We start from the raw sequence: 14,370 nt of genomic DNA, 5'->3' as shown, positions 1-14,370 counted from the left end.
CATCATTTGTATCGATACTGTGGAAGCACTTGTATTCAGATACACAGTGTTTAGATACCAGTTTCACGTATTAATAAAACAAAATGTGGATTGTTACAATCATGGTTTGATTGTCGATGATGTTTGGGTATGTAATCTGTGATATTTCTACCTGCATAGATGTGGCTCCACACTGTGTATGAACACACACTGTTAGCTGCCTCTGAGGGACTAACAAGAATTAAAGTATCAGCCAGTGGGGATTGGCTTTTGTGATCCACATGTAAAGCATTTATTGGCTATGGCCGATCACATATGGTACTTTTTCACAGAAATCGTCCGATACTGGTCAATGGCCGATTCATTGGCGCATCCCGACTTTTTACCTATTGTAAATGTACAGCATTGCTAGTTCCAGCTCAGAGACAACATTTTCCATTTCTTCTAAAAAATTATGGCATACCAGGTCCTTCTTATCCACTTGTCTCAGTCCGTTACACCGCCAGGCAAAGTGTTCAAAAACAGAAAACTTTAACAACGGAAGAGAGTCTCTTAGCTCTTGAGTCTCCTTACCGTCATACCTTACCATGACTCCCTCAGCCTCTATGTCGAATGCCTCACCTACATTGCAATGCTGAATGTACACTTGAAATGCATACACAGCTCTTCTGAAATGAAAGCTCTGTACCAAAAAAATCTGAATCCTAACACATGTGCTGTACTACCCTAATTTTAGCCTTTCCGACTATGAATCATTTTCTCTCCTTCGCAGATGGATGCCGTTCCTCGAAGTCCCCCCCTATCGCCATCCCCAGACCACCGAGTCTCAGCTTCAGTCCTTCAGGCGCAGTGGTCTTTTCTGGATCCCCTTCCTCTTCACAGTCTCTGCTGCCATGTGGGAGTTCACTCCGACAGAATTCCTCGATGCGGCAAGATTTGTCCTGCTCCCAAGGATCCTTACGCCTATCCTACCCCAACAGAAACAGTGCCGCCTCCCTACTCTCCACATCAACATGCTCAGATACCAGCTACATCCTTGGCAGGTACAACTTACTAATTTACTTGCAGCCAATAAAGTGTACATCTCTATTTATGTCTTTACCGGTCTTTACGAATGTAAAATACTTAGATTCTTCTGTGACAGTGTCTATCAATGTAGTTTGGTGATTGATGTGGTGGACAAATTCCCATGCACCCTTCAGTACCATTGCAAGGGTGTAGAGCTGGTCCAGTATGGATGCCACATTGCAACTCCTGTATCTGAGGTTGGACTAACAACCGGACTGTTATCTTCGGTGGTCTGGAATAGATTTTCCCACAGAGGCTTAAGAGAGTGACTACCCCCTTATAGTTGTAATACCCTGCTGTTACTTCTCTTGAAAAGGGGAACCACTGCCCAGCCTACTAAACTAGAGGTACTGTTTCTCACCTCCAGGCAATGGTGCAGAGACATATCAAATATAATATTTCTGCAACATCCAGAGCCTTAAATAATCCAGACCTTGCAACTAAATAGTTTTTTGACAACCTCAACCAAATAAATTGGTCGTGATGGCCGTGCCTCAGTTTGTGACTTGCTTGCGGTAAGGAAGGTGTGTCACTGGGATTGAGAAGATCCTCAAAGTATTCCTTCAACCCATGGTAGTGGCAAGCTTCTGTCCGCACTAGGCAGAGCACAGCTTCTTCCTTATAAGGCATCAAATGGTTTGACAGAAACTCTTTAAGGTCAACTGGAATTCGTGCTTCATTGTCTTATCAAACTTCCTGCTTCAGGAATATTATAAGTTGGAACTTAACTTCCTGCACAAGTACAAGTACATTCCACACCATGAAGGTGACATTCCTTGTCCCAAGAATGGCTAACGAATCAGATTTGACTATGAAAATTCTTACTCACAGACAGTTTCTAGTACAATAAGTACAGTCGTGGTCAAAAATTTACATACACTTGTAAAGAACATAATGTCATGGCTGTCTTGAGTTTCCAATCATTTCTACAACTCTTATTTTTTTGTGATAGAGCACATACTTGACCACAGAACTTTCCTCCAGAAGGTCTTATCTTTGTCCATGTGATGTCAGATGAAACAAAAACTTAGCTGATTGGCCACAATACCCAGCAATACTCAGTGGCCTAGTGGTTAGAGTGTCGGTAGGTTGTGAGTTCAAACCCCGGCCGAGTCATACCAAAAACTATAAAAATGGGACCCATTACCTCCCTGCTTGGCACTCAAGGGTTGGAATTGGGGGTTAAATCACCACTGCTCCCCTCACCTCCCAGAGGTTGATCAAGGGTGATGGGTCAAATGCAGAGAATGATTTCACCACTCCTATTGGTACTTTAACTTTTAATATGGGTTAGGAACACCATCCCTACCGTCATCATGGTGGTGGTAGTATTATGCTTTGGGCCAATGGAACTGGTATGTGTACTTTTGACCCAGCAGATTTGGTCACATTTTCAGTCGACCCATAATAAATTCATAAAAGAACCAAACTTCATGAATGTTTTTTGTGACCAACAAGTATGTGCGCCAATCACAAAAAAACAAGAGTTGTAGAAATAATTGGAAACTCAAGATAGCCATGACATTATGTTCTTTACAAGTGTATGTCAATGTTTGACCACGACTGTATATGATTTTGTTAGGAAGACAAAAATGTAATGTGTTCATATCCCTATTTTTTCTACATAGCACCTTGTCTTTGACCGGTGAAGAAGCCGACTGTCAAGAGTCTATCGTCTACAGTGACGGATGCAGGACAAGGACCTATGACACCCATAACAATTCTCCGAGGCAGGAGACGCCCAGCAACTATTCGCTTAGCAGTCCTGAACTGTCACTGTCTGGCTCTTTTACCGATGTCCCTATGTTGCTGATCAATGGCGTACCACACCATGACAACACATCTCCCGTATCAGAAAACGGCTCCCCACAGAAGCCATTCACTCCTCACGGTGAGCTGTTGCCTTGTGTTTACAGAGTATTTTACTTTTAAATACTTGACTTCATGTAATACATTCCATTTCTCTTTTAGGTTCCCAAGTCTATGGCAGTCAGCCAACAATGACATTTGTCATGGACTCTTCAAAATTTTGGTTCCGACCAAATATCAGCAGAGCAGATGGTAAGAATCTCTAACAGTTGACCCTTCATGGCAGTGGTTTTTTAGCACAAAATCCCTTTAGACTTAGAGACTTAGACTTACTTTACAGAACAGATAAGAAATATTTTTTGTTGCATTAGCTCGTTGTAGTGCAGGATAAAAGACCAATAAGGTGCAGATATAAATAAATAGATTATTGTATTGCACTTTTGCATATGCATTCACGTTTATGGATGTATGTTTTATTGTCTTTATAGTCCAGCCAGTTAATCCGTTTTTGAGGGGAATTGAGGAGATTATTATGATGCGTTCAAGAGTCTTACGGCCTGAGGGAAGAAGCTGTTACAGAACCTGGAGGTTCTGCTACGGAGGCTGCGGAACCTCTTTCTAGAGTCCAGCGGTGAAAACAGTCCTTGGTGGAGGTGGGAGGAGTCTCTGTAGAATTTCTGAGCCCTGGTCAGGCAGCGGCTTTTTTGCGATCTCCCGGATAGTAGGAAGAAGAGTCCTGATGATCTTTTCCGCCATCCTCACCACTCTTGCAGAATCTTCCAGTCTAAGACACTGCAGGCTCCAGTCCAGACAGAGATGCAGTTGGACAGTACTTTAGGACTGCTGAAATCAATAAGTTAACTCATTAACACGTTAACTCGTGATTAATCACAAAAATTATACTTGGCTCACTAGTGCAATAACAACGCCGGAAATGTGTCCCGTTAAAAACCCGTTAAGAACTCTCTAATAACTAAAGCTCCTTGAGTGAATAATGTCAACTCACTACACCGGTATGTTTTAGCGCTTTCATGGCGAGTTTACTGACAGATATAAGTAAGAACTTTACACTACTTTATATCGGAAATGGCAACAGCGGAGGATGAAAGTCACATAACAAGAAGATAGAGAAAAATAAGAAGATTATCGACTACGGTGTATCCACGCACTACAAAGGCGGACGCGCGCAAGTTTTCAGGACTTATGCAGATCCCAAATACACATCAGCAGGTACCAGAAGGCAAGAGAAGTTGCTTTTGCATAATATTGCGAAACAAAACGCCAGATAATATATACACACCATAAGCACAGTACAATCCATCAAGCGTTGTGGCTTCATAGCTTACCAAAGTCGTACTAAAACATTGTGATAGATTTTTGAGCGCCGTGTGTAATAATCTATATTTTCAATGGAACATGTAACATTTTGCTGTTGTTTACTCGAGTCATATTGCAGTCTACACGTATCTCTTATGTGTGCATCATATTGCAGTCTGCACGTATCTCTTATGTGTGACTGCCATCTACTGGTCACACTTATCATTTCACCATGTACCAAATAAAAGAGCTTCGAGGTCGGTAAGCACAACACAAACATTAGGCACACCGGGTTATCAGGCGCACTGTCGAGTTTTGAGAAAAAAGAGCGGATTTTAAGTGCGCCTCATAGTCCGAAAAATACGGTACACACTTAGAATAATCATGCAACTTATTTTTACCTCAGTCAGTGATTCGATCAATGCACACGTCACTACAAAAAAAATGTGTGAGGAGACTCCGACCGAAGCGCTGGCTGGCAAATTTCACTTCAAAATTTAACCTGGGGAGAATTTTAGACAAAACCGTAAAACACTGTATTGCATTTGTGGATAAAAAATATTGGGGTCTTTTTTTAAGATCATTTCAACTATGCAAGCAAGTAATCACCTGTGATTAAATTTGATGAAGCCAAATTCCAATCTGATTTAAAAAAAATAATTGTTTGACAGCCCTAGTGTAGGTATATATATCCCTAACCCTAACCCTAACCCTTATATGTTCCCCTAGTGTCAAAATAACTCTAAATTAAGTCTTTGTTACTTTAATAAGCAACTAATTAATGTGTGTGTGTATATATATATATATATATATATATATATATATATATATATATATATATATATATATATATATATATATATATATATGTATATGTGTATATATATGTGTATGTATGTATATATGTGTATATCAGTGACGTGCGGTGAGGTTGATGGCTGGTGAGGCAATGACTTCATCACAGTCCGATTTACAAACATATGAACCCTAAAGAGTATCTTATTCACCATTTGATTGGCAGCAGTTAACGGGTTATGTTTAAAAGCTCATACCAGCATTCTTCCCTGCTTGGCACTCAGCATCAAGGGTTGGAATTGGGGGTTAAATCACCAAAAATTATTGCCGGGCGCGGCGCCGCTGCTGCCCACTGCTCCCCTCACCTCCCAGGGGGTGATCAAGGGGATGGGTCAAATGCAGAGGACAAATTTCATTACACCTAGTGTGTGTGTGACAATCATTGCTACTTTAACTTAACTTTAACTTTACACATACAAACTGTAGCACACAAAAAAGCACATTTAATAAAAAAAAACGTTATGGTCTTACCTTTACTTAGAAATGAAGTCCACAACTAAAGCCCTCACTTCAACTTTCCACGTGCAAGATTGAATCTATTTAAAAAAGTGTAACCGAGGGTTTATAAATGTGGCCTATACTACAAAATAACAAACACGGAGGCTCCAGTTTACACGAGGACCACTTTATTTACCTTCTTTCAAAAACCTCCGCTCCACTCCCAACGCGTCACATCACTTCCGCTCTTAGCGCCTTCAAAATAAGAGCTCAAGGCATATACTGTATAACAGCGCATAACAGGAACTTAACATCACAAAGAGAAAAGCCCATAAAAATAGGTTACAAAAGTTATTTAATAAGAAGCCAAAAAGTGCAAAAACAATAATGTTCGTGTTGGAGGAGTTGTGAATTAGGTACACCTGCAGTCTGCAGGTGTACCTATTGTTGTGGCCCTGCAGTCATTCACAACTCCTCCAACACAAACATTATTGTTTTTGCACTTTTTGGCTTCTTATGAAATAACTTTTTTAAATAGATTAAATCTTGCACGTGGAAAGTTTAAGTGTGGGCTTTAGTTGATATAACAATTCTAGGGCGGGGGTGTAGGAGGCGGGGTTACTGGAGCCTCAGCCAGTGCGTCTTTTGCAGCCGTTTTATGATCGCTCAGCACAAGAAGTACGTTACACACATACAGTTGTTGACAAAATACACTGTACATTATATACCTCAGCTAACTAAACTATGGAAATGTATAATATAATTCATATAGCAATACGGTCTCACTGCACAGCAGGCCAGCAGTTAGCCGAGTCCGCAATCCACGTTGAGGCACTGAGTGACGTGCCTCAACTGGCTGCTGATCACCGCACCGTCTCTTCTCAGTATTTGAACGGCAAATGTGAAAATTCAGCGATTTTGAATAAAAATAATCTAAAACTGGTGAAGTTAAATGGAAAATAACTCTATAGTATAATCACTGGATACATATAACAATTTAATTAATTTTTTTTCTTTTTAAATTTTTTTTCTTTCCATGATGGCAGGTGAGGCCCCGCCTCACCTGCCTCTAGTGATTGCACGTCACTGGTGTATATATTTATATATGTGTATGTATGTATATATGTGAATGTATGTATTCGAGCCCATGTAAACAGGATTATTGCTGCAGTAAAGGCATCAATGTTAATTCCTAACATTCAATTACAACATTTTAATTACTACGAGGCATTACATGTATTTGTTATTGGCTGTGGGTAACCACAGGGGTCTGGTGTCCTATAATGACTTATGCCATATAGATTCAATTATTAGGGCCCGCATGGCCCATTGTATAAGGACTCCCAAAGGGAGTCCTTATGCAATGGGACATAAGGACCTATTGAATTTGTAAGGTTTTATTATTATTATTATTATTATTATTATTATTATTATTTAATCTGTTATTTTGTTGACGTCCTAGAGGCATTTCATTGGGCCCAACCTAGGAAGTCAGTTCTCATCATGCAATAACAGATGCGGATTTATGTCAATGATAACATTGTGGTGTTCTATCCATCCCAGCTGAGGCCCTGGTCCGGGACAAAGAACCGGGAACATTTGTGGTGAGAGACAGCACTACCTACAGAGGAAGTTTTGGTCTGGCCATGAAGGCGGATCTAAAGACAACTATAACTTCTGCCACTGCTGATACAGGTAAATTTTTCCACAATGTCAACAGCGTTTTTTGAACAGATGCAACGAAAAAAAACAACAACATTACGTTGTCAAGTGATTTCACCAAGCAAAATAAAATAAAATAAAATGGCCTCAGGACTCACTTACCAAACCCAACAGATGGGAATAGGCACGTCTGTGCACACCCTGTCTCTGGTAGTGCAGAACAGTTTTTTGTTTTTCTACAAGCCATTCAGTATCAGGAGTGTCAAAACAAAAAAACGATCAAATCTCCAGAGACATTCCTCCTGAGACACTAAAAAAAATACAAGTTTCTGAAGCCTAATAATCATCTTGGGTGAAAATATTTTTTGGGGTGTGTTCTTCTTCTACTTTGTTTTTTTTTACCTGCCTAGCTACTCAGGAAAATCATATGGTTGATATACAAAAGCCAAAACCAGTGAAGTTGCCACGTTGTGTAAGTCGTAAATAAAAACAGAATACAATGATTTGATAATCCTTTTCAACTTATATTCTGTCAAGACTTAGACTGGTTTGTTTTCCCATGGTGCAAAGGATTTGGACCAGACATGGCGTGAAGTTAAATACATGATTTAATAATACATTATAAAAAGTATAAACAAAAGGCACACACAACAAACTTGGCTAATAAAACTAGCACAAAGGCAGAACTATGGAAAAAAAAGAACAAACAGAAGGCGCAAAACAGTGGCTTGAATAAACAAAAAACTTACGTGGCAAAAAAAGAGCAGCATGAACTATGACCTGGACAGAGTAAGCAGCGTGTCAAGAGTGCAGAGCATGAATGTGATGTCGCCAGGCCGACCAGCAGAAAATGACAGGCTTAAATAGTCACGTGGTGATTGAAAACAGGTGCGTGAGTTCAAATGAATCAGGTGCGTGAGTCGTGAGGACAGGTGAACTGATTGGTAGTCATGGAAACAAAACAGGGAGTGAAAAAACAGAAACTGACAGAGAACATAGCCAAACTAAACATGATCACCAAGACATGACATATTCAATTGAATAGACTGCAAAGACAAGATATATATATTTTTTTTTATTTTTTATTTTTTATTTTATTAAATCAACATAGAAAAAAACACACAATAAACTTTCAACTAGTGCATCAACCTAAAAAAAAACCCCTCCCTCCCCCATTCACACTCATACACACCCACTCACACAAAAGTGGTTGTTTCTTTCTGCTACCAATATTCTGGTTCCCACAACATGGACAACACTTCTGCAAGGGACACAGTCCCTGAAGCACACTTGATTGTTTGTGCTGCTGGTCCACTAACATTTTCATTTAATTACTTTTTTTAAATTTTTTTATGTAATTATTTTTATATTATTTTACTTTCTTTTTTATCCAAGAAAAGATTTATTTATCTTATCTAAAAAAAAAAAGAAAAAAAAAAGGACCTTATCTTCACCAGACCTGGTTGTAAATGAAATTAGCATCGTTTAAAGGTTTTTTTTAAAACCAGGTCCAGTCCAGATAATGTCCAAGACAAGATATTTAATGTTCGAACTGAGAAACAAATTTATTTTTTTGGCAGATAATCATTAACTTAGAATTTAATGGCAGCAACACATTCCAAGGGCATTTTCACCACTGCATTACATGGCCTTTCCTATTAACAACACTCAGTAAACGTATGGGAACTGAGGAACTGTTGTAACACGTGGCTTAGCATTGTCTTGCTGAAATAAGCAGGGGCGTCCATGATAACGTCGCTTGGATGGCAACATATGTCGCTCCAAAACCTGTATGTACCTTTCAGCATTAATGGTGCCTTCACAGATGTGTAAGTTACCCATGTCTTGGGCACTAATACACCCCCATACCATCACACATGCTGGCTTTTCCACTTTGCGCCGAGAACAATCCGGATGGTTCTTTTCCTCTTAGTTCCGGAGGACACGACGTCCACAGTTTCCAAAAACAATTTGAAATGTGGACTCGTCAGACCACAGAACACTTTTCCACTTTGCATCAGTCCATCTTAGATGAGCTCGGGCCCGGCGAAGGTGGCAACATTTCTGGGTGTTGTTGATAAATGGCTTTCGCTTTGCATAGTAGAGTTTTAACTTGCACTTACAGATGTAGCGACCGACTATAGTTACTGACAGTGGTTTTCTGAAGTGTTCTTTGAGCCCATGTGGTGATATCCTTTACACACTGATGTCGCTTTTTGATGCAGTACCGCCCAACTTCCTTTGTAGTGGATGACGGGGTTTAGTAGTAACTCTTTCATCATCTTTTGTAGTGGTTTGATGAAAAAAAAAAAAGTGATTATACAGTTGAATTATAACGAAGCAAAGCCACACAAATGTTTAAAACAACATTTCCTCCTTACTGGAAATTGGAGAGAGTTAATGATGAAGCTAAACAGCTCGATCGGCGTCTGTATGCATAGTTACAGTTAAAGTACCACCCCCTGGGAGGTGAGGGGAGCAGTGAGCAGCAGTGGTAGCCATGCCCAGGAATAATTTTTGGTGATTTAACCCCCAATTCCAACCCTTGATGCTGAGTGTCAAGCAGGGAGGTATTGGCTCCCATTTTTATAGTCTTTGGTATGACTCGGCCGGGGTTTGAACTCACAACCTACCGATCTCAGGGCGGACACTCTTTGTATAAATGTGTGTGTGTTTGTGTGTGTGTGCGTGTGTTTATATATATGCATATACAGTCGTGGTCAAAAGTTGACATACACTTGTAAAGAACATAATGTCATGGCTGTCTTGAGTTTCCAATCATTTCTACAACTCTTATTTTTTTGTGATAGAGTGATTGGAGCACATACTTGTTGGTCACAAAAAACATGAGTATGGAAACTTTTATATATATGCGTGTATATATATATATATATATATATATATATATATATATATATATATATATATATATATATATGATGAAATTATAAGAAGCATTTTTTATTATCCATATTTTTGTTACCATATTTCTTACATTTTTCAGATGTATAGGTTAAAGAAAAAAAACACGTTGCTTTAAGCTCTCTTATTGATTAGAAAGGACCTTGCAGTCTTCTTTATTGCTATTTTATTTTTTTCTCAGGCGGAGAAATCAGCTCTAAGTTTATCAAGCACTTCCTGATCGAATCGTCACCAAAAGGTGTTCGCCTGAAAGGATCCACTCAGGAGCCATTCTTTGGTAAGGTCACTGAGGCTTTTTGCATAAACCTTTCCTCGCAATCATTTCAAATGTTTTTTTGCTATGAACAATTCTTCTTGACACACCTTGATTTAAAGGTATGAGTTCATGGTCAACAATTATCTGGATCCAAATATTAGAACCTGAATGGAGGAGAAATACAAGAGTAACTCCTTAATTGGGATTCCATAGAAGGTTTTCTGAATGAAAAACTTGAACTGTTTCTGTAATTTTTCTGGTTGAAGTAGACATTTGTCTTTGCCTTGACTTGTTGCTAGGCAGAGTTTATCAACCATCATTTCAATGTTCATAGACAACAGAATAGGGAGAATATACATGTCATGTAAAGTTGAAATTGTTGATATGCAGTTTCCTTAAATACTTGACTTTTTAGCATTTTTTTAAATGTTATTTTATTTTTTACAAAATTAACATTTATTTTATTTACAAAATAAGAGTATATCAAAAGCATTCTATGATTTTTGTTGGTCAAAGACCGATTTCAATATAAATACTGTATTATTTTTTTACTCCAGTATTTGCAGGTATGTAATGTAATCTCTGTACATTTTAAAATTAGTTGTATTAGAAAAATATTAATTGTATTTATTCTCATCCAATTTACTTGTATTTTTTTTACAGTGCAGATATATATATATATATATATATATATATATACATATATATATATATATATATATATATATATTTATATATATATATATATATATATATATATATATGTATATATATATATATATATATATATATAGTCGAGGTTTCTGTGGTTTATCCGTTATACAGTGCTCAATACCGGGGTATAGCGGAATATACGTTAGGTCAGAAAAAAACACAGAGGCTATATCATCCCTACAAGCCTGTTTCGCAGGGGATTTTTATGAATTAAAAAAATTTATTTACATGAATACATTATTTACATAAATAACAAACATAAATAAAAAATAAAATAAATTCAAAATATTATTTATAAAAAATCCCTTGAAGAGCAGGGAAACCTGCGAAACAGGCTTGGAGGGATGAAATAGCCTCTGTACATATATACGTTAGGTTAGGAAAAAACACAGAGGCTATTTAATCCCTTGACAAAAAAGGAATACATTCTACTAATTTAAGCAAAATAGGGTTAAAAAATAATTTGAAAAAAAAAAATACATACATATATATATATATATATATATATATATATATATATATATATATATATATATATATATATATATATATATATATATATATATATATATAAATCCCTACAAGACCTGCCAAACAGGCTTGTAGGGATGAAACAGCCTCTGTGTTTTTTCCTGACCTAACGTATATATATATATATATATATATATATATATATATACATATATATATATAGGCTATTTCATCCTTGGACAAAGAAGGAATACATTCTACTAATTTAAGCAAAATAGGGTTAAAAATAAATAAATAAATACATAAAAAAAAAAAGAAAAAAAAAAAAGAAATATATATATATATATATATATATATTTATTTTTTATTTGTACCCCCTATTTTGCTTAAATTAGTTTATATATATATATATATATATATATATATATATCCATCCATCCATCCATTTCCTACCGCTTATTCCCTTTGAGGTCGCGGGGGGCACTGGAGCCTATCTCAGCTACAATCGGGCGGAAGGCGGGGTACACCCTGGACAAGTCGCCACCTCATCGCAGGGTATATATATATATATATATATATTTATATATATATATATATATATATATATATATATATATATATATATATATATATATATATATATATATATATATATATATATATATATATATCAGAATCAGAATCAGCTTTATTGTCATTACGCAAGGTAAGGGTTGGAATTGGGGGTTAAATCACCAAAAAATGATTCCCGGGCGCGGCAACCGCTGCTGCCCACTGCTCCCCTCACCTCCCAGGGGGTGATCAAGGGTGATGGGTCAAATGCAGAGAATAATCTCGCCACACCTAGAGTGTGTGTGTGACAATCATTGGTACTTTAACTTTAACTTTAACGAGATTGAGGCCGTTCAGGATGGTTATGGCCCTGGGGAAGAAGCTGTTCTTTAGCCTGTTTGTTTTGGTTTTAATGCACCTGTAGCGCTTCCCAGAGGGCAGCAGGTGGAACAGGTCAGAGCCAGGGTGGGTGCTGTCCATGATGATGGCACTGGCTCTGTTGAGGCAGCGGGCGGTGTAGATGTCCGTCAGAGAGGGGAGAGGGCGGCCGATGATCTTCTGAGCCGTCTTGACCACTCTTTGCAGCCTCTCCCTGTCTGCTGCAGTGCAGCTGCCGTACCATACCGTAATACAGTAGGTCAGCAGGCTCTCGATGGACGAGCGGTAGAAGGTCAGCAGCAGGTCAGGCTTCAGGTTGTACTTCCCGAGGACTCTAAGGAAGTGTAGCCGCTGCTGAGCCTTCTTGATGATTGATGTGGTGTTGACTGTCCAGGAGAAGTCATTAGAGATGTGGACTCCAAGGTACCTGAAGGTGTGGACCCTCTCTACACGCTCGCCGTTGATGTAGAGGGGGGCAGGGTCGGTGCTGCTCCTCCTGAAGTCGACGATGATATATACATATATATATATATATATATATATATATATATATATATATATATATATATATATATATAATGTGTGTGTGTTTTTTGTTTTTTTTAACCCTATTTTGCTTAAATTAGTAGAATGTATTCCTTCTTTGTCTAGTTGATTTTTATTGTGGTCATTAAACTTTTATTATATTATATTATTTATTGTTAAGTGAAATCAATTCTTGTCCTATTTGCAGGAAGCCTGTCTGCCCTTGTGTACCAGCACACTATTTCACCTGTCGCCTTACCCTGCAAACTACTGCTTCACACCCACGGTGAGTACTCTACATACCATGTGAACGTGTGCATCTGTGTGTGTGTGTGTGTGTGTGTGTGTGTGTGTGTGTGTGTGTGTGTGTGTGTGTGTGTGTGTGTGTGTGTGTGTGTGTGCGAGAGAGAGAGAGAGAAAGAGCGAGAGAGATGAATACCATAAATTAATGAAGCTGATTAATCTGTGCACAAACAGGATTAGATGGAGAAGCAGAAAAAAACACAGGCAACAAGAAAGGAACAGGTAAACAAAAGAGTTTGTATTTTTTTTTACATGTGAACAATGCTGGTTGAATTTTACTCATAGAAAAAAAAAAAAAACGCCAACACTGAGGGAGTTTTGGTGCGTGCAAAACAGCAGCAGGCGGCTGTGGCCTGCGGGCCGGGTCTAATACTAAACAAATATCATCCCAGAGGGCCGTAGATAATTAATTCAGTCATTCATTCTACCCTTTGTTGCTTCATGTCGAGGGTGTAGTGGTGGTGGGTGAAGACTAGCGGTAGTGAGTGAGGGGGAAGAGGTAATGAAGGTGAAGCCTTAATCTAACACTGAATTTAAGACAAAAATATGTAGAACACTTTAAAAAAGTGAAGCCTTGAAATTTAAAGTGCGATGTGGCGAGGGACGACTGTAAAGATATTACTAGAATGTACTTTGTTGAGTGCCGAGTAACATAATCTTGCACACACACACACGCATCGGCGCCGATGTCCATTTCGTGGAGAGTTTGGTTCGTTTTCCACAATAAAAAAGGCACAAATGGTATAGTCTATAATTAACAAAGACTAACCAAGATCTCATTGTGCCCGATATTGAACTAATGATACCATAATCTTGACTTTGAACACAAGCGAATGAAGCCATACATGTCACACTGAGGGTGGCAGTATGAACAATGCCAACACTGTCATAAACATGTGCCATGTAGTGAAGCCACACTAAACAACAACGACAAATGGTAAATGGGTTATACTAGTACAGCGCTTTTCTACCTTCAAGGTACTCAAAGCGCTTTGACACTATTTCCACATTCACCCATTCACACTCACACATTCACACACTGATGGCGGGAGCTGCCATGCAAGGCCCTATCCATGACCCATCAGGAGCAAGGGTGGAGTGTCTCGCTCAAGGACGCAACG

The 14,370-nt window shown here is 38.3% G+C and overlaps 1 protein-coding gene across 2 annotated transcripts in view; it reads left to right on the top strand.

Moving 5' to 3' along the window:
* Positions 1 to 14,370, top strand: part of LOC133617293 (tensin-4-like) — a 50,724-nt gene that overhangs the window by 23,265 nt on the left and 13,089 nt on the right. For both annotated transcript variants that reach the window (XM_061977220.2, XM_061977221.2), the window contains exons 3-9: positions 752 to 1,022; positions 2,676 to 2,938; positions 3,019 to 3,108; positions 7,030 to 7,161; positions 10,232 to 10,327; positions 13,155 to 13,232; positions 13,424 to 13,471. In XM_061977220.2, the coding sequence (XP_061833204.2) occupies positions 752 to 1,022; positions 2,676 to 2,938; positions 3,019 to 3,108; positions 7,030 to 7,161; positions 10,232 to 10,327; positions 13,155 to 13,232; positions 13,424 to 13,471 (978 nt within the window). The remainder of the gene's footprint in view (positions 1 to 751; positions 1,023 to 2,675; positions 2,939 to 3,018; positions 3,109 to 7,029; positions 7,162 to 10,231; positions 10,328 to 13,154; positions 13,233 to 13,423; positions 13,472 to 14,370) is intronic.

This window comes from Nerophis lumbriciformis, linkage group LG16 (genome assembly GCF_033978685.3).
Source record: "Nerophis lumbriciformis linkage group LG16, RoL_Nlum_v2.1, whole genome shotgun sequence".
NCBI classification, from domain to species: Eukaryota; Metazoa; Chordata; class Actinopteri; order Syngnathiformes; family Syngnathidae; genus Nerophis; species Nerophis lumbriciformis.
This window is presented reverse-complemented; position numbering and strand designations above follow the sequence as displayed.